Consider the following 18017-nt stretch of genomic DNA (forward strand, 5'->3'; position numbering starts at 1 on the left):
AGATCATAACAACGCAACATGAATAACACTTGAGAAGTGTCAGTACAGCAATGGACTGACGCGTGTCACAAAGATTCATCACAATAGATGAATAATATTCCGTGGATCAATGGAGACAAGTTTGCGAGATGTTGCAAGGGTTCAAAGACGATTCAATGACACACATTTTATTTAAACACAGTACAAGATGGCCAGGAATTATGAAGTATTGTTTTATTTAGCATATGGATTGTGTGACGAAATCAATTGGTTTCAAGACTCGCTGCGAAATGAGAAGAGAGAGTTAGCGAAAGAAAATTTTATCATTCTCTCCTCAACTCCACTTTTCACTAAAGCTGCCCCAGCACCGATGTTGAATTCACGTGTACTCATCTTCCTAACATCTAATGCACTAGTTTTAAAACTTCGAATTTTCTGTAAAGTTGTTTTTACTTTTACAGAGTATTATAACTATGTTTCGTGTTATAAAAGTAAAAAACTGATAACAGCAAAGGACTTTAATAGATGAATGCATTACGAATGAGTTATTGGACTAAGAGTTTTTGAAGATGTCACCATGATTAGACTTGATTTATCGAACATACATATTATAAAAACGTTATTACTGTAAGTTGAGTTCTTCGACATGATTACCGTGGAATACTTCAATATAGTGTTTACTAGTACCGTGCATAAAACATAGAAAATTCGGACACTAACTTTCAATACTATTTTTAAGAAATGCTTTATTATGATGTTTACTGTGTTATAATAGCAAGCATTTGCAAAACGCCACAGATGAAAATTATACGCAAGTAGACTATAAAATGGTTTTTTTCCTCATTGTTAAGTAAGGAAATTATACAAGTAAAGTTTCATTTGGCATGGAATTACTTTACAAATCCATTAAGGCTGCCTAACCGAAGAATAACGTTAAATATTACACTATTTTATTTGAAATATAGAAATTAACAACAAGGTCATTTCATGATAGAATATTTTTCGTTATGCATGCAATGTTGCGAAAGGAAGTTGTGAAATAATTCCCATTTTTTTAAATTTATTATTTTGATTTTGTTCAGCTATGTCGTTACAGCAAGAACTTTGTAGAATACGTATGTCCTCTACTGTCAAGTTGAGCATATGCAAATAAAATTTAGAGATTTTGATTATGATGCCGAAAATATATTACAGTGTTGCGTTCGGCTGATACTCGATGGAAAACAAACATGTTCTGGTATTATGATTTTTACATATCGCAGTTACGTGAACCTTTGTAAGTTTCCCAACCGATACCTTGAATATCATTTTAGACCACAAAACGCATACAACAAAATATTTGGCGTTCCATATGAAGGATACTACGAATACTGTATCTCAGGAGAAATCATATTACCCAGAACAGCTAAATGCAACAGCCAGTTAAAATAGAGCATGATTATTATAATGAGACTCTGTCTAGAATAAGATCAATGCAGATTTTATAAAGTACTGTAGGAAATGGATTGGGGAAGGATGTAGCGTGAAATAGCAGACGATTTATATTCTGATACTCAAAGCTTTATTGCATAATTTAGAGCGATGGTACAATGTCTTTGTTCACTTGGAAGAAATAAATTAAGATAATGCGATGTTCTAGAAACGAAGAGTAAGAGGAATATCAAGATGTTCATCTTGCCGTCGTTGGATGTTTGCATCAGGCTGCTTCTGGCGGAACCTGGGAAAAAGAACCACTGGCTGTAGACATTCTCTACGATATTCAGTTTGTGTCAGTGCTGTGATGTGTTTATGACAGTTCATAAAAGGGTGTAAATAAAACTACAGTTTTGCCTCAAGTTCTCTACTGAAAAAGCAACCAATTTCAGAGAATGAAATTTTAACGGGGACAATACACAGCCAGAGGGCAAAGGATATACTATCGGCTTCCGATTCTACTTGGGCCACAGCACCAGAAAGCAAAGCTGTAAGACCATATACATATGTTCATATGTCTAGTAAGATAAAGAATTTATGTTTGCTTTTGTTGATAATAAAGCGTTGTGGAATCATGCAGTAGTTTTAAATCTTTTTTGTACGAGCGTGAGCCATCAACGTTTATCTCTTACATAGCTGCTTACTATCTGTCTAGTTTCAGCGTTACCACTTACCAGATGCTGGCGACCTGGAGCTTAGTGAAGCAGAGATTTGTAGCCGAAGCCGATGGCTGGGGCAGCAGCGATTGCGGGCACAGCAGTCTTGATCACCGCTGGAGTCTGGAAGCGAGAAAGCGAAAAGTGTATGAGTCGTTTGTCCACGCTGCGAATGCACTAGTGATAGGGTGGACACAGAGTGTCAGTTAGATATTTGTGCCGAACATTGGTCTTCCATCCTTATGGTTCCTTCTTGTTTATTCTCCTACTATTGATTGATTTTTGTTTTAATTGCACGCTAGATAAGTACGATGAAACTGAGGAGTCAGTATCCATGGTCATCGAACATCAGAAAAATTAATAATGAATAAAATTACATTTACACGAATCCTAAGCAGATGACAAGCTGTTGAGTGTTTACTAGCGTAATCGGCAAGATAACAGAGGAATCTGCTTAAATTTTTTCCAGGAACTCCTTCGACTTAAAAGTGCAAGGATTATTGCTAAGATTTTTTTATTTAAAATGGATGCTGCAGAATAGTGAACGACTTGCTGCACGAGACTCAATGCGCTGCATTCCAAATGCTGATTGGAGTTCTGCCAAGTATTAACTGAGTGAAAGTTGATAATTTTTCGGAATAATCCATTGCAACAATATGATTCCAGAAAACTTTTTAAGTATTATCTGTGATGTATATTTGTAGACTGAAGCGACGAATGAAAATTTATACCAAGGCCAGGATTTGAACCCAGGTCTCCTGCTCTAACCACTACGCCGTCCAGGCATAGTGACTTTGCATAGTTGCAGGGGTACGCTAGCAGCTTGCCCAATCCAAATTCCCACATACATCTTGAAAATATGCTCATATTGTTAACAACAAATGACATTAATGGAAATATAGTATATTGAGAGGCAAATTGCCAAATTATAGGCTAGAAATTAATGGCAATTCTGAGTAACCATATTCTGCAGGTGGATTATTTGGTAGTCATTTAGTTGATCTACCTACGTTAGCTCCAAATATAGTTGCTTGGTTTGCAGTTATTCCTTCTCATATGGTTACAATGCATATAATAATAATGCTAGGGATAGACGAGAGGTTTTTGAATGTATGTAACACTTTGTTCGAACTTCCATTTATAAGCCAAAAATAGCCTTTGTTATTGGGAAGATTCACACCGCAATAAAATACTGCACTTTATAAAAAGTTTTCCATGGGGCTCAGTACTAGCTCCATTTCTATTTTGTTCTACAGTGATACTTGGGGATAGGCGTATGAAAGTGATAGGAAACTAGAACAATTCTTGTTTTGAACTATCTATTATTGGAGATACTATTCTAATGCTAAACCTTTCATGCTTGTATATGCAGGCAAATACAGCACCTCTGTTCGATGCTCTAGACATGATGAAGGATTGTGATTGATGAACTAATGCCAAAGCCACTTCCTGGTAGCTACCCCGTTATCGACGTTCACAGACCCTTAGTTAATATGGACTCACGACTATGAAACTCACCTGCTCGTGGATGACCTGAGGTGGTCCCTGAACGAGCTGGGCAGGGGGCTGGATCAGGCGGGTCTGCACGATGGGGGGAGGCTGGATCAACTGCCTCTGCACCACTGGGGGCGGCTGCACCAGGCGAGCCGGTCCAGGCACCACTCGAGTGCGCACCAAGGTTGCGGGGGCGGCGGCGATGCCAACAGCGGGGGCAGCAGCGATGCCGATAGCGGGAGCGGCGGCGAGGCCAACGCCTCCCAGGCCGCCTCCCAGTCCACCTCCGTAGCCGCCTCCGTAGCCGCCTCCGTAGCCGCCTCCGTAGCCGCCGCCGAAGCCGCCTCCGTAACCGCCGCTCAGGAAGCCGGGGGCTGCCTTTGCCTCGGGCTCTGGCTCGGGCATGCACTGGGCCATGGCCAGCAGCGCTACAGCGACCTGGTACGACGGATTTGAACTGTTATTCCTTATGTCCCAGATGTCATTGGAGCAAATACTTAGGGTCTGTCTCGTACACAATCCTGCAAAGTTAGTTTCAGAGTGGGCAGTGTGTGAACTGCGGCGCTGAAGAGTCGTCTCAGAAGTAATCCCTTAAAAGTTTTCCACAGGGCTCAATACTTGCTCCATTACTATTTTGTTTTGTAGTGAAACTTGGGGATACATGGGGATTAGGCGTATAAAAATGGTAGCCTACGCTGAATATCCAGCGTATGTCGTTGAGTGCGCTGGGAAACAACTAACAGGACCACAGTGGTCAATCAAAGAAGACATTGTTGCCATTCCCACTCAAATATCAACGTCCAGTAACATCATTGTCTTCATCAAAAATAAATCTTTAACTTATGGTTGTCACATAGACTATGAATCATACTTTCTCTCTGGTCTCTGACATGCTAGGCATTGAATGTTAACCTCAAATATAATAACGAAACTGTAAGAGGAGTTCCACAGGGCTTCATCTCAGTCTCAATACTGATCTGCACGCTAACTTTTCTGCCCTGTGCTTTTATGATTTTTCGTGCCAGAAATCTCAAAACAAAGGGTCAAAATTGTGCATATGAAGTCTGTTGTGCTTATGGATGGAGACTTGTTTTTGGTGGACGAATGGGGCCAAAATTGTGACAGAAAAGTGAAAGTAAAGAAACTCTGAGTAATCATCCGGAGCTGATCAAACTTCGTTACCATCGGAAACTGTTCCCTCTTATCAGAGTCTTCTGGTAAGTTTTGCTTTAATTCGAATGTTGGGAATTGAAAACGTGATCTGCAGATTTCTATGGTGGCTTTATTGAGGTACTGATAGTTTGAAACTTTTTTCTCAAGCTGCGAGTCATACAAGGATAGCTCAGATGGTAAGGAATTGTTTGTAGAGAGGAAACATGACATGTCGAAAGCTATTTTTGACAAAACCCATCTGAAAATTGGTAGTGGCTTTGACGAAGGGCAAAGGCAACTAATTGTTATCTGTCACAAAATGCTGTAATCGAACCGTCTCCTCATGACAGACGTTTCCTCCTCCAGTTATTGAACCTTGTCAGCTTCAGAGTTCGAGAAATGGATCCTGACATTTCGATGGAGATGCTGTGGAGTTACCGATAACTTGGAGCTTTGACTCCAGTCACGAGTAGTACAAGGACAGCTGAGCTGGAAGAAAATTGCTCGCAAATAATTAAGACAGTAGTTTGAGACCCAGCTCAGACAAAAATTACATTTCTTGTGTATGAAACATTCATTATGTTTTACGGCTGCGAAAGTGGGCAGGCGTTATTTCGCAAGCAGTAATTCAAGGAATAACATCACTCTGAGATAACGCATTGTCACAGACAAATATCAGGTGTACGAGAGAAGCGCACGCAAATGATCTGCAGTCGCGATTGTATCGATCTGCACAATTAAGCTGATCAATCTGAAATCAGTTAAGACTGATTGAGTAAATTATAACAAGCTCTGGAAGAATGAAAGGTGAGATGTTTCATACTCGACCGCTGCTTTTCGAGTACTGGAGAAAGATCAAACGCAAAAGGTACGTAATGTGTCACTACTATTATTCTACAAGTGATAATAATCTCTTTTAAAGTTGTGGTCCAAGATCGTGTCTCATCTTCGATTTTGTAAGATATGCCGCTCCTGTAATTATGTCGAGGTCACGAATCATAATTTATATTTTATGTCTGTAGGGGTGGCTCTTATATGAAAATAAGTTCCAGATTGTTTAATGTATTTTTATATGTTAGTAGACATAGTGGCACTGACTTCAGTGTCAGTTGCAATTAAACCTATTTCTAAGCGGCGCCTCAACTAACTTTGTTTGCAATTCTCCCATTTGGATGTGTCGATGACAATAGCTGTAATGTGTCGTAGTAAAAGAAAATACGTGAGGCGATCTAGGTCCTATTGTTCACAAACAATCATCATGATCATAAGTTCATTTACCAAGACTATTACCTCTATTTAAAAAAATCATTTGAAAAACCCATATAATTTCTTTCAATAAAGACCAAGGTAACATGACAGGCGATTTTGCGGTTAAATAGTTGCCTCATATCAAAATATTCCTATGCTAGTATTTGTTTTTCGTGTAAACCACGTATCAGAAACGTCGTGTCTTCATTTCTCTGTCTACACTGTGGGGTACCGTTTTAGGCTAGGGCTCCAACTGAAAGTTACGCACTAATATTTCCATTGCTACAAAATTGCCCCCGACGAAGAAAGATCCGCGTTCGACTCCCAGTTTTGAATACTGCCAAATTCATCAAGAAATAGGTAGCATGTTTGCAGAACAGGCAAACCCAACTAACGTAAATCTGTCAGAAAATTTTGTCCATTCACGGTTCACTAGTAAACGTATGGTATCATTTCTCCCCTTACAATTATGTCAGTGCTGTGATTCGAAAACCGTATCTTTTTGTTACACAGGGAAGGTGGAGTGTGAATGTAAACTGGGACCCCCAGTTGTGAGTCGTACACGGATACCGAAGGGGAGTGTCGTAGGACCGTTGCTATTCGCAATATTCATAAATGACCTTGTGGATGACAGCGGAAGTTCACTGAGGCTTTTTGCGGATGATGCTGTGGTGTATCGAGAGGCTGTAACAATGGACAATTGTACTGAAATGAAGGAGGATCTGCAGCGAATTGACGCATGGTGCAGGGAATGGCAATTGAATCTCAATGTAGACAAGCAGGAGGATCTGCAGCGTAGTGACGCATGGTGCAGGGAATGGCAATTGAATCTCAATGTAGACAAGTGTAATGTGCTGCGAATACACAGAAAGAAAGATCCCTTATCATTTAGCTACAATATAGCAGGTCAGCAACTGGAAGCAGTTAATCCCATAAATTATCTGGGAGAACGCATTAGGAGTTATTTAAAATGGAATGAAATGGTTCAAATGGCTCTGAGCACTATGGGACTTAACAGCTTAGGTCATCAGTCCCCTAGAACTTAGAACTACTTAAACCTAACTAACCTAAGGACATCACACAATACCCAGCCATCACGAGGCAGAGAAAATCCCTGACCCCGCCGGGAATCGAACCCGGGAACCCGGGCGTGGGAAGCGAGAACGCTACCGCACCACCACGAGATGCGGGCAAATGGAATGATCATATAAAGTTGATCATCGGTAAAGCAGATGCCACACTGAGATTCATTGGAAGAATCCTAAGGAAATGCAATCCAAAAACAAAGGAAGTAGGTTACAGTACGCTTGTTCGCCCACTGCTTGAATACTGCTCAGCAGTGTGGGATCCGTACAAGATAGGGTTGATAGAAGAGGTAGAGAAGATCCAACGGAGAGCACCGCGCTTCATTACAGGATCATTTAGTAACCGCGAAAGCGTTGATAGATAAACTCCAGTGGAAGACTCTGCAGGAGAGACGCTCAGTAGCTCGGTACGGGCTTTTGTTCAAGTTTCGAGAACATACCTTCACCGAGGAGTCAAGCAGTATATTGCTCCCTCCTACGTATATCTCGCGAAGAGACCATGAGGATAAAATCAGAGAGATTAGAGCCCACACAGAGGCATACCGACAATCCTTCTTTCCACGAACAATACGAGACTGGAATAGAAGGGAGAACCGATGGAAGTACTCAAGATACCCTCCGCCACACACCGTCAGGTGGCTTGCGGAGTATGGATGTAGATAGCTCAGATGCTAAGAAAGTGTTCGTGAAGAAGAGAGAATCCCCGTTCGTGACGGCAACTGCTGTCACAGTGGCAGTACTCACCAGAAGAGTCTTCATGGCGTCAGAGGTGATGTGCTGTGTTCCTCGGGAGCAGACGAGAGCGAACTGATGCTGCGACGTCGGCGCCGCCGGCATTTATACCCCGGCGGGCGGCCGCCGGTTCCCACCCCCCGATCGCAGCGACCTCGCGGTCTCGCCTTCGAGTCCTTGTCGCGTGCGCTCGCTATTTCTAATTAGAAGCGCCAGCGGGCACACCTTCACTTGGCGTCGCAGGCCTCGATCCAGTTTCGCGTCGCCTCTCTCTTTACCGCACGTCTTTTTTCCTTTTTTTTCCATCCTCCGAGTCTCCTGTTAGCGGCGGTGATACCATACTCGTCACACGCGCCAGCGAAAGTAAGACAGTACCGGCGGTAGCACACGTCACTGCCGGCCAACTAGCGGACATCTAATTGGCTCCGCGACTCGGGAGTTAATCGCGCGTTTGCAAAAGTTATAGAGCTGGAATGCAGGTGCTTTACGTCCTTAGCGTTCAGTCGATGTCGTGCTCGTCGATGACGAAGTTCAACTTCGTTGGTGCGGAAGAAATTCACGATGATACGAGGGTAATCCCAAAAGTAAGATCTCCTATTTTTTATACGTACGTACTTCTACATCTACATCTACATGATTACTCTGCAATTCACATTTAAGTGCTTGGCAGAGGGTTCATCGAACCACAATCATACTAACTCTCTACCATTCCACTCCCAAAAAGCGCGCGGGAAAAACGAACACCTGAACCTTTCTGTTCGAGCTCTGATTTCTCTTATTTTATTTTGATGGTCATTCCTACCTATGTAGGTTGGGCTCAACAAAATATTTTCGCATTCGGAAGAGAAAGTTGGTGACTGAAATTTCGTAAATAGATCTCGCCGCGACGAAAAACGTCTTTGCTTTAGTGACTTCCATCCCAACTCGCGTATCATATCTGCCACACTCTCTCCCCTATTACGTGATAATACAAAACGAGCTGCCCTTTTTTGCACCCTTTCGATGTCCTCCGTCAATCCCACCTGGTAAGGATCCCACACCGCGCAGCAATATTCTAACAGAGGACGGACGAGTGTAGTGTAAGCTGTCTCTTTAGTGGACTTGTTGCATCTTCTAAGTGTCCTGCCAATTAAACGCAACCTTTGGCTCGCCTTCCCCACAATATTATCTATGTGGTCTTTCCAACTGAGGTTGTTCTTAATTTTAACACCCAGGTACTTAGTTGAATTGACAGCCTTGAGAATTGTACTATTTATCACGTAATCGAATTCCAACGGATTTCTTTTGGAACTCATGTGGATCACCTCACACTTTTCGTTATTTAGCGTCAACTGCCACCTGCCACACCATACAGCAATCTTTTCTAAATCGCTGTACAACTGATACTGGTCTTCGGATGACCTTACTAGACGGTAAATTACAGCATCATCTGCGAATAACCTAAGAGAACTGCTCAGATTGTCACCCAGGTCATTTATTTAGATCAGGAACAGCAGAGGTTCCCTGGGGAACACCTGATATCACTTCAATTTTACTCGATGATTTGCCGTCTATTACTACGAACTGCGACCTTCCTGACAGAAAATCACGAATCCAGTCGCACAACTGAGACGATACCCCATAGGCCCGCAGCTTGATTAGAAGTCGCTTGTGAGGAACGTTGTCAAAAGCTTTCCGGAAATCTAGAAATACAGAATCAACTTGAGATCCCCTGCCGATAGCGGCCATTACTTCCTGCGAATAAACAACGATGTTTTCTGAAACCATGCTGATTACGCATCAATAGATCGTTCCCTTCGAGGTGATTCATAATGTTTGAATACAATATATGCTCCAATACCCTACTTCAAACCGACGTCAATGATATAGGTCTGTAGTTCGATGGATTACTCCTACTGCCCTTCTTAAACACTGGTGCGACCTGCGCTATTTTCCAATCTGTAGGTACAGATCTATCGGTGAGTGAACGGTTGTATATGATTGCTAAGTAGGGAGCTATTGAATCAGCGTAATCTGAAAGGAACCTAATCGGTATACAATCTGGACCTGAAGACTTGCCCGTATCAAGCGATTTGACCTGTTTATTTCTACAGTGGTTTACATCAGTTTACAGCTTGAAAATTTAGCTATTTTTCGACGTAATCACCATTTCTGTCGATGCATTTTCGTAGACGCTGTGGCAGTTTTTGTATACCCGTGTCATACCAGCTCGCCGCCATGCTATTCAGAAAGTTATGAACCTCTTCTTTTACCTCGTCGTCGGAGCTGAATCGCTTTCCGGCCAAATGTTCTTTTTAACCTAGGGACCTGGGCGCCACGCCAGGACAATAGGGTGGGTGGGTGATTATGTTCCACTAAAACTGTTGCAGGAAAGCAACTGTTCGCTGAGCGATGCGTGGGTGAGCGTTGCCATGGAGAATGTGTACGCCCTTGCTGAACATTCCTCTTCTCCGGTGCTGAATTGCCCGTTTGAGTTTTTTCAGAGTCTCAGAGTACCCGTCAGCGTTAATTGTGGTCCCAGCGATGCAGGTTCGACAACGATGTGAAAGAAGAGGTTCATAACTTTCTGAACAGCATGGCGTCGAGCTGGTATGACATGGACATACAAAAACTGCCACAGCGTCTACAAAAATGCATTGACAGAAATGGTAATTATGTCGAAAAATAGCTAAATGTTCGAGCTGTAAACTGATGTAAACCATTGTAGAAATAAACAAGTCTATGTAATAATAAAAAAATAGGAGACCTTACTTTTGGGATTACCCTCGTAATTTATTTTGTAAAGAATCACCAGAGTATTTTCCTCTAGCGACTTTGGGAACGCTGAAATAGACAGAGCAGGAAACGTGACGAAGATGGGAACTTCCCCTACAATAGACGCTCCAGTACGCAACTACCTCTAGTAATGGATAGGATACAGCGGGGATATTCTGCTCGTGGGGCTAATTTGCCTGAAAAAAGAATTGCTGCATCAGTGTGCTAGTTCCTCACAGTATCAAGGTGAGTTGCGTTAAGTTTGTGCCAATATCTCTGTGTCGCCGCAAGTCGTTGTAGTAAGGGTGTTTTCTGTTATATTATTGACAGGATGGAAGAACAAACTCCAGAGGTAAACGAATTGTGATGGATTACTGCCGCAGTTAAACAATACAACCTAAAAACGTAAGATATACCACGAACAAAAAAGTGAAATTGTATTGTTACTCGTATAAGAACACAGGTTATGTAGTGTGTGTATCAACAAATATTGCCGGTTTTTTCCACAAAGATCTGATTTGCCGCTTCTTTCGAAATGCACATGGGGCTATTTCACCCCGGTCAAATTATTATTTTAATTGATGTTTTACTGCGAAATTCTAGAGAACACGTTTTCTTGGTTTCTTTGATTGTCCGTACATCGAAAGGGGAAAAGCCAAGTACTTCATGCGCCGAGGAAGATATGATTCAAATGGCTCTGAGCACTATGGGACTTAACATCTGAGGTCATCAGTCCCCTAGAACTTAGAACTACTTAAACCTAACGAACCTAAGGACATCACACACATCCATGCCCGAGGCAGGATTCGAACCTACGACCGTAGCGGTCGCGCGGTTCCAGACTGTAGCGCCTAGAACCGCTCGGCCACAGGAAGATATGAAACAAGCAGTAACATGTGTAAGCAGGCTGTTTAGGTTTTTATATTGGTAACGCCACGTAACGCTCTGTATGAAAATCACTGGCTGTGCTGTGTGAAGTGGCTGGTTAGCAGTGTTGTAATATTCGCTATTGTAGTGTTGGGCAGTGAACAGCGAGTAGCGTTGCGCAGTTGGAGGTGAGCCGCCAGCAGTGGTGGATGTGCGGAGAGAGATGGCGGAGTTTTGAGAGCGGATGATCTGGACGTGTGTCCATCAGAGACAGTAAATTTGTAAGACTGGATGTCATGAACTGATATATATATATATATATATATATATATATATATATATATATATATATATATATATATATATATAATGACTTTTGAACACTGTTAAGGTAAATACATTGTTTGTTCTTTATCAAAATCTTTAATTTACGAACTATGCCTATCAGTAGCTAGTGCCTTCAGTAGTTAGAATCTTTTATTTAGCTGGCAGTATTGACGCTCGCTGTATTGCAGTAGTTCGAGTAAGGAAGATTTTTGTGAGGTAAGTGATTCATGAAAGGTATAGGTCATTGTTAGTCAGGGCCATTCTTTTTTAGGGATTATTGAAAGTCAGATTGCGTTGCGCTAAAAATATTGTGTGTCAGTTTAGAGTTGATCAGAATAAGTAAAGAGATTGATGTCTGAATACGTTTTGCTCAGCTGTTTGAAAAGCAAATAATGTAAGAGATTTATCAGCACAATCATTCATATATTTTTCTAAGGGGGCGTTTCACATGTGACATAGGCAGCTCCTTCTGGATAAAGTGCCAGCAATGTGCTACATGTTTACTTGTGTTAAATTCTTGTGATTTTGACAATGGATGACTCTGGGCGAATAGTCTCTTCACTGGGTGTAATAGGCACACCATTTTTATCTACCGGAATTTCGACCTTTCATATACCGAAATATATTCACAATTAACATGCCAGAACTGCATTACATTGACAGATTTTTAAAAGGTCTTGTGCCATTTTATATAGCGCTTGTTGTTGAGCGGAATAGCCTCGCTGTACCCTATCGAAGGAAATAACATAACTGCAGCAAATCAAGCTCTCACCATGAAGTTCTTCACAACAGCGATAAAAAGTATGAGATGACAAATGATAATCATTATTAAAGGTAAAACTTCATTAAACTCGCAGTTTCGCTTGAACACCAGAGAATAGAGATCGTACATGAGCTCCTTGTGTTGGATTTAGATTCGCCAGCGAATCCTGTGACGTCAATCCGAATTCGCTGTCTCCGCACGTCCGTACACACACCAGTCTCTGCCGCTGCCCATTTAACCAAAAACTCGTCAGCTGAATCTGTTTTCTGGTGCAAGTACACTACACTATCGCAGAAATGAGAGCAATTACTCACGTTTGCTACTATAAGCGAGGACTGGCTGCATCGGCCTGGATACGCTACCGGTTTGCGTGACGATTATTCTATAGAAGGGCACAAATACAGAGAATGATCGGTTAGCAGAGAATATTGTTCATTTATATATAGGTCTGTTCAAAAGATTACGGAACACTCGTAATTTTGCGCCGATGAGTTGGAGCGAAATGGGGTCGCCGTCTCTGAACACGCCTGCGTTTAACGTGTAACTGCCAGAAGTTTCTTTGTTGTCTGCCTGCCAATTATTATTTAGTGCTGTATTGAGTAGATCTGCTGTGTCTCACAGTTTGCGAATTTCGAGGTGGCAGAGTTAGAGAAGAAACGCGTCTGCATTAAATTATGCGTGAAATTCAATTGAACCTTTACAAACACACACCAAATGATGCAGGAAGCATACAAAAATGATTGCTTAAGCCGTTCTCCGAGTTGCGAATGGTTTATACGGTTTAAAAATGGCCGAAAGCAAATCGAAGATTGACTGTCCGAGAGATTGCAGAAGAACGTAACATTTCATTTGGATCATGTCATGAAATCCTGATATAGCATCTTGGAAGCCATCACGTTGTCGCCATGTTCGTCCCACGGCTCATGAGTCAAGAAACACGTTCGTCTCGCAAACTGTGAAGAGCTTTCGGCTGGCGCAAGAGAAAATGAGATGTTCCTTAAGAGACTCACGACTGGTCACGAACATGGGTCTACGGTTATGATGTTGAGGCCAAGATTCAATCTTCACAATGCGTCGCGAAAGGTTCTCTAGGACGGAAAAAAAACTCGTCAGGTCAGGTCAAACGCCAAAGGAATGCTTAGAGTCTTCTTTGAGTTTGAAGGATTACTTCATCGTGAATTCGTGCCACAGGATCAAACAGTTAATCGAAGGTACTAAAGGGACGTGTTGCGACGCTTGCGAGAAAATTTGAAAAGGAAGCGGTCTGAAATGAGGCGAAACAATTCGTGCTCCTTGCATCACGATAACGCACACGCACGTTCAGCCCTGTTGGTGCGTGGATATTGCGTAAAAATACAAAATCACTGTGCTGCCTCACTCTCCGTACTCTTCACGCATGGTCTCTGCGGACTTTTTTTTTCATTTCCAAAGTCGAAAACGCACTTCAAAGGATGAAGATTTGCAACGACAGACAAAATAAAATTCGCAGACGACGCTTCCCGCATTACAGCAAGAGGCGTAGCAGCACCGCTTCCAGAAGTGGTGGTGGTGGTGGTGGTGGTTAGTGTTTAACCTCCCGTCGACAACGAGGTCATTAGAGACGGAGCGCAAGCTCGGGTTAGGGAAGGATTGGGAAGGAAATCGGCCGTGCCCTTTCAAAGGAACCATCTCGGCATTCGCCTGAAACGATTTAGGGAAATCACGGAAAACCTAAATCACGATGGCCGGAGACGGGATTGAACCGTCGTCCTCCCGAATGCGAGTCCAGTGTGCTAACCACTGCGCCACCTCGCTCGGTCCAGAAGTGGAAACGGCATTTGGTGGAGCGCATCAATTGTGGATGAGAGTATTTCCAAAGAGACCCTGCATAATAAGTGAAAGGTGAGGACAGAAAAAGATTGTGAGCACAGTTCCACAATTTTTTGAACAGACCATTTGTATGGGGTGATTCAGCTGCATCTACTTACGGTTTTTATGCAACCCGCAACACCTTCAAATACCATATGCTACGTGCAAACTATTTGTCCTAGAGACAAAAAATGAACAGGGTCTTTTTATAGGAAGTTTAATGCAATTAAAGATTTTACTGGGATGCGTTTTCTCAAGGGGCCGTAGTTTTCGAAGTGTTCATGAAACACTTACGAGAGTGACGTCCAGGAGCGTTTCTCTGTAATAACTCGAAAACGATGGCCTCCAGCGGATACATATCCCAGCACAAAATTTTACATTAAATATTGTAGAAAAACGTCCTGTTCATTTTTCTCGTAGGACTAATAGTTTACCCACAGTGAGCCAGAGAATACGAAAATTTCGTGGCTTGTTTTTCAAGGCGTTGAGGAGTATGCAAAATGTATAGATAGGGGCATCTGAATCATGCTGTGTATACACGTAGAGGTCAGAAACAGCCTGACAAGCTTGCAAAGGAGGTGCAGGGTACGCTGTGCTGAGAAATGACTGTTAATAATCATTAACATGTGCCGTTTTGGAGTTAAGCAAACAGCCGCGCGGGATTAGCCGAGCGGTCTCATGCGCTGCAGTTATGGACTGTGCGGCTGGTCCCGGCGGAGGTTCGAGTCCTCCCTCGGGCATGGGTGTGCGTGTTTGTCCTTAGGATAATTTAGGATAAGTAGTGTGTAAGCTTAGGGACTGATGACCTTAGCAGTTAAGTCCCATAAGATTTAAAAAATAATAATATAATAAGCTAAGCAAACAGACCGTTGCGAATGCAAAATTAAGCGGCTCGCCAGATACAGTTAATGTCGGTTATTCTCATAGCGTAGAAGACAGTGCACCGAGACTGCTCAGCATTTGACTTGGGTTCTACCTTTACTACCGCCCCATGTCCAATTTTTGTCCTGCTCTCTTGTTCGACTTTAGGAAACCAAACCAACAAAACGTTTGGCGACACAGCCTCTGGTGGGCAGCGTGAGTTTGACTGCGCAATCGCCTGATCGGCTAACTCCAGTGCCAATTAACTCTGAAACGGCGCAACGTACTCTCAGCACAGCGTACCCTGCTACAAAAAGGTACGGCCAAGCTTTCAGGAAACATTCCACACACACAAAGAAAGAAAGTATGTTATGTGGACATGTGTCCGGAAACGCTTACTTTCCATGTTGAGCTCATTTTATTACTTCTCTTCAAATCACATTAATCATGAAATGCAAACACACAGCAACAGAACGTACCAACGTGACTTCAAACACTTTGTTACAGGAAATGTTCAAAAAGTCCTCCGTTACCGAGGATACATGCATCCACCCTCCGTCGCATGGAATCCCTGATGCGCTGATGCAGCCCTGGAGAATGGCGTACTGTATCACAGCCGTCCACAATACGAGCACGAAGAGTCTCTACATTTGGTACCGGGGTTGCGTAGACAAGAGCTTTCAAATGCCCCCATAAATGAAAGTCAAGAGGGTTGAGGTCAGGAGAGCGTGGAGGCCATGGAATTGGTCCGCCTCTACCAATCCATCGGTCACCGAATCTGTTGTTGAGAAGCGTACGAACACTTCGACTGGAATATGCAGGAGCTCCATCGTGCATGAACCACATGTTGTGTCGTACTTGTAAACGCACATGTTCTAGCAGCACAGGTAGAGTATCCCGTGTGAAATCATGATAATGTGCTCCATTGAGCGTAGGTGGAAGAACATGGGGCCCAATCGAGACATCACCAACAATGCCTGCCCAAACGTTCACAGAAAATCTCTGTTGATGACGTGATTGAACAATTGCGTGCGGATTCTCGTCAGCCCGCACATGTTGATTGTGAAAATTTACAATTTGATCACGTTGGAATGAAGCCTTATCCGCAAAGAGAACATTTGCACTGAAATGAGATTGACACTTTGTTGGATGAACCATTCGCAGAAGTGTACCCGTGGAGGACAATAGCTGCTGATAGTGCCTGCACACGCTGTACATGGTACGGAAACAACTGGTTCTCCCGTGGCACTCTCCGTACAGTGACCTGGTCAACGTTACCTTGTACAGCAGTAACTTCTCTGACGCTGACATTAGGGCTATCGTCAACTGCACGAAGAATTGCCTCGTCCATTGCAGGTGTTCTCGCCGTTCTAGGTCTTCCGCAGTAGCTAGTCATAGGCTGGAATGTTCCGTGCTCCCTAAGACGCCGATCAATTGCTTCGAACGTCTTCCTGTCGGGACACCTTCGTTCTGGAAATCTGTCTCGATACAAACGTACCGCGCCACGGCTGTTGCCCCGTGCTAATCCATACATCAAATGGGCATCTGCCAACTCCGCATTTGTAAGCTTTGCACTGACTGTAAAACCACGTTCGTGATGAACACTAACCTGTTGATGCTACGTACTGATGTGCTTGATGCTAGTACTGTAGAGCAATGAGTCGCATGTCAACACAAGCACCGAAGTCAACATTACCTTCCTTCAATTGGGCCAACTGGCGGTGAATCGAGGAAATACAGTACATACTGACGAAACTAAAATGAGCTCTAACATGGAAATTAAGCGTTTCCGGACACATGTCAACATATATATATATATATATATATATATATATATATATATATATATATATATATATATATATATATGAGGGTTGGGACTTAAATAGTGGCAACTATTTATTTACAACCGAACCAATACAAAAGAGTTACATGTTTGCAGCTGTTACTGTCCTAAGTAGTCACCAGCGTTGAGTAGAACCGGTTGCCAGTGATGTGGAGGGTGTAGTATACCGTTAGCAGAGTCTGTTCTTTTGATGGTGTGAATGGTGTGAATGGACAAAGTCACAAGGATTTAATTCCGGGGAGTATGGTGGATGGTACAGTACTTACCAGTCCCATCGACCGAACAGGGCATCCACAGCCTGCGCTGTATACGCCCGCGCTTTGTCGTGCAAAATGATGGGTGGGTTGCCCAGAAAGTGTCGCCACTTCTTTCGCAAAGCTGGTCGCAGGTGGTGCTCCAAAAACGAACAGTAATACTGTGCATTGTTGGTCTGCCGTGGAGGAACGTAATGCGTTAGGATAACACCATCACAGTCGTACACGAGAACCACCATAACTTTCACCACAGTGGGGCTCTGACGCACTTTCAACTTTCGCGGCGACCCACAATGACGCCATTCGTTGAACTGGCGTTTCATATTTGGCGTCGTGGCATTTGTTTCAGAATTGTTCCAGAGATTCGACAGGCTGTAGACCATTCGCACCATCAACAGAACAGGCTCTGCTAATGGTATACGATACCTTCCACATCGCATTTTGTATCGGTTGTGTATAAATAGTTACCACTATTTAAGATCCAACCCTCGTATAATGTGTGAGTGTTTCGTGTGGGTGAGAGAGAGAGAGAGAGAGAGAGAGAGAGAGAGAGAGAGAGAGAGAGTATGTACACATATCTGTGTATGTATATGTGTATAGGAATGTATATATGACAGACGCATATGCATGCATATGAATGTGTGTGTGCGCGTGTATACAAGACGTTTCCGAACACAG

General features: G+C 42.9%; 1 protein-coding gene across 1 annotated transcript; it reads right to left on the reverse strand.

Moving 5' to 3' along the window:
• Window positions 1–1531: 1531 nt before the first annotated feature.
• Window positions 1532–7949, reverse strand: LOC124717285 (cuticle protein 79-like). The gene is made up of 4 exons (XM_047244100.1): window positions 7832–7949; window positions 3627–4040; window positions 2127–2231; window positions 1532–1696 (listed from the first exon to the last, which is right to left on the reverse strand). The coding sequence occupies exons 1-3, from the start codon at window positions 7922–7924 to the stop codon at window positions 2148–2150; spliced, it is 591 nt and encodes a 196-aa protein (XP_047100056.1). The 5' UTR covers window positions 7925–7949; the 3' UTR covers window positions 1532–1696; window positions 2127–2147.
• Between the last annotated feature and the right edge of the window lie 10068 nt (window positions 7950–18017).

This window comes from Schistocerca piceifrons, chromosome 9 (assembly GCF_021461385.2).
Source record: "Schistocerca piceifrons isolate TAMUIC-IGC-003096 chromosome 9, iqSchPice1.1, whole genome shotgun sequence".
NCBI classification, from domain to species: domain Eukaryota; kingdom Metazoa; phylum Arthropoda; class Insecta; order Orthoptera; family Acrididae; genus Schistocerca; species Schistocerca piceifrons.

What these genes read in the sequence shown, in the direction of transcription:
- LOC124717285 (XM_047244100.1), bottom strand. Translation starts at nt 7,924, where the DNA reads ATGCCGGCGGCGCCGACGTCGCAGCATCAGTTCGCTCTCGTCTGCTCC. An exon ending in ACGCCATGAAGACTCTTCTG is followed by an intron (nt 4,041 to 7,831) that starts GTGAGTACTGCC and finishes CCGTCGTACCAG; the next exon opens with GTCGCTGTAGCGCTGCTGGC. An exon ending in CTCAGGTCATCCACGAGCAG is followed by an intron (nt 2,232 to 3,626) that starts GTGAGTTTCATA and finishes TCTCGCTTCCAG; the next exon opens with ACTCCAGCGGTGATCAAGAC.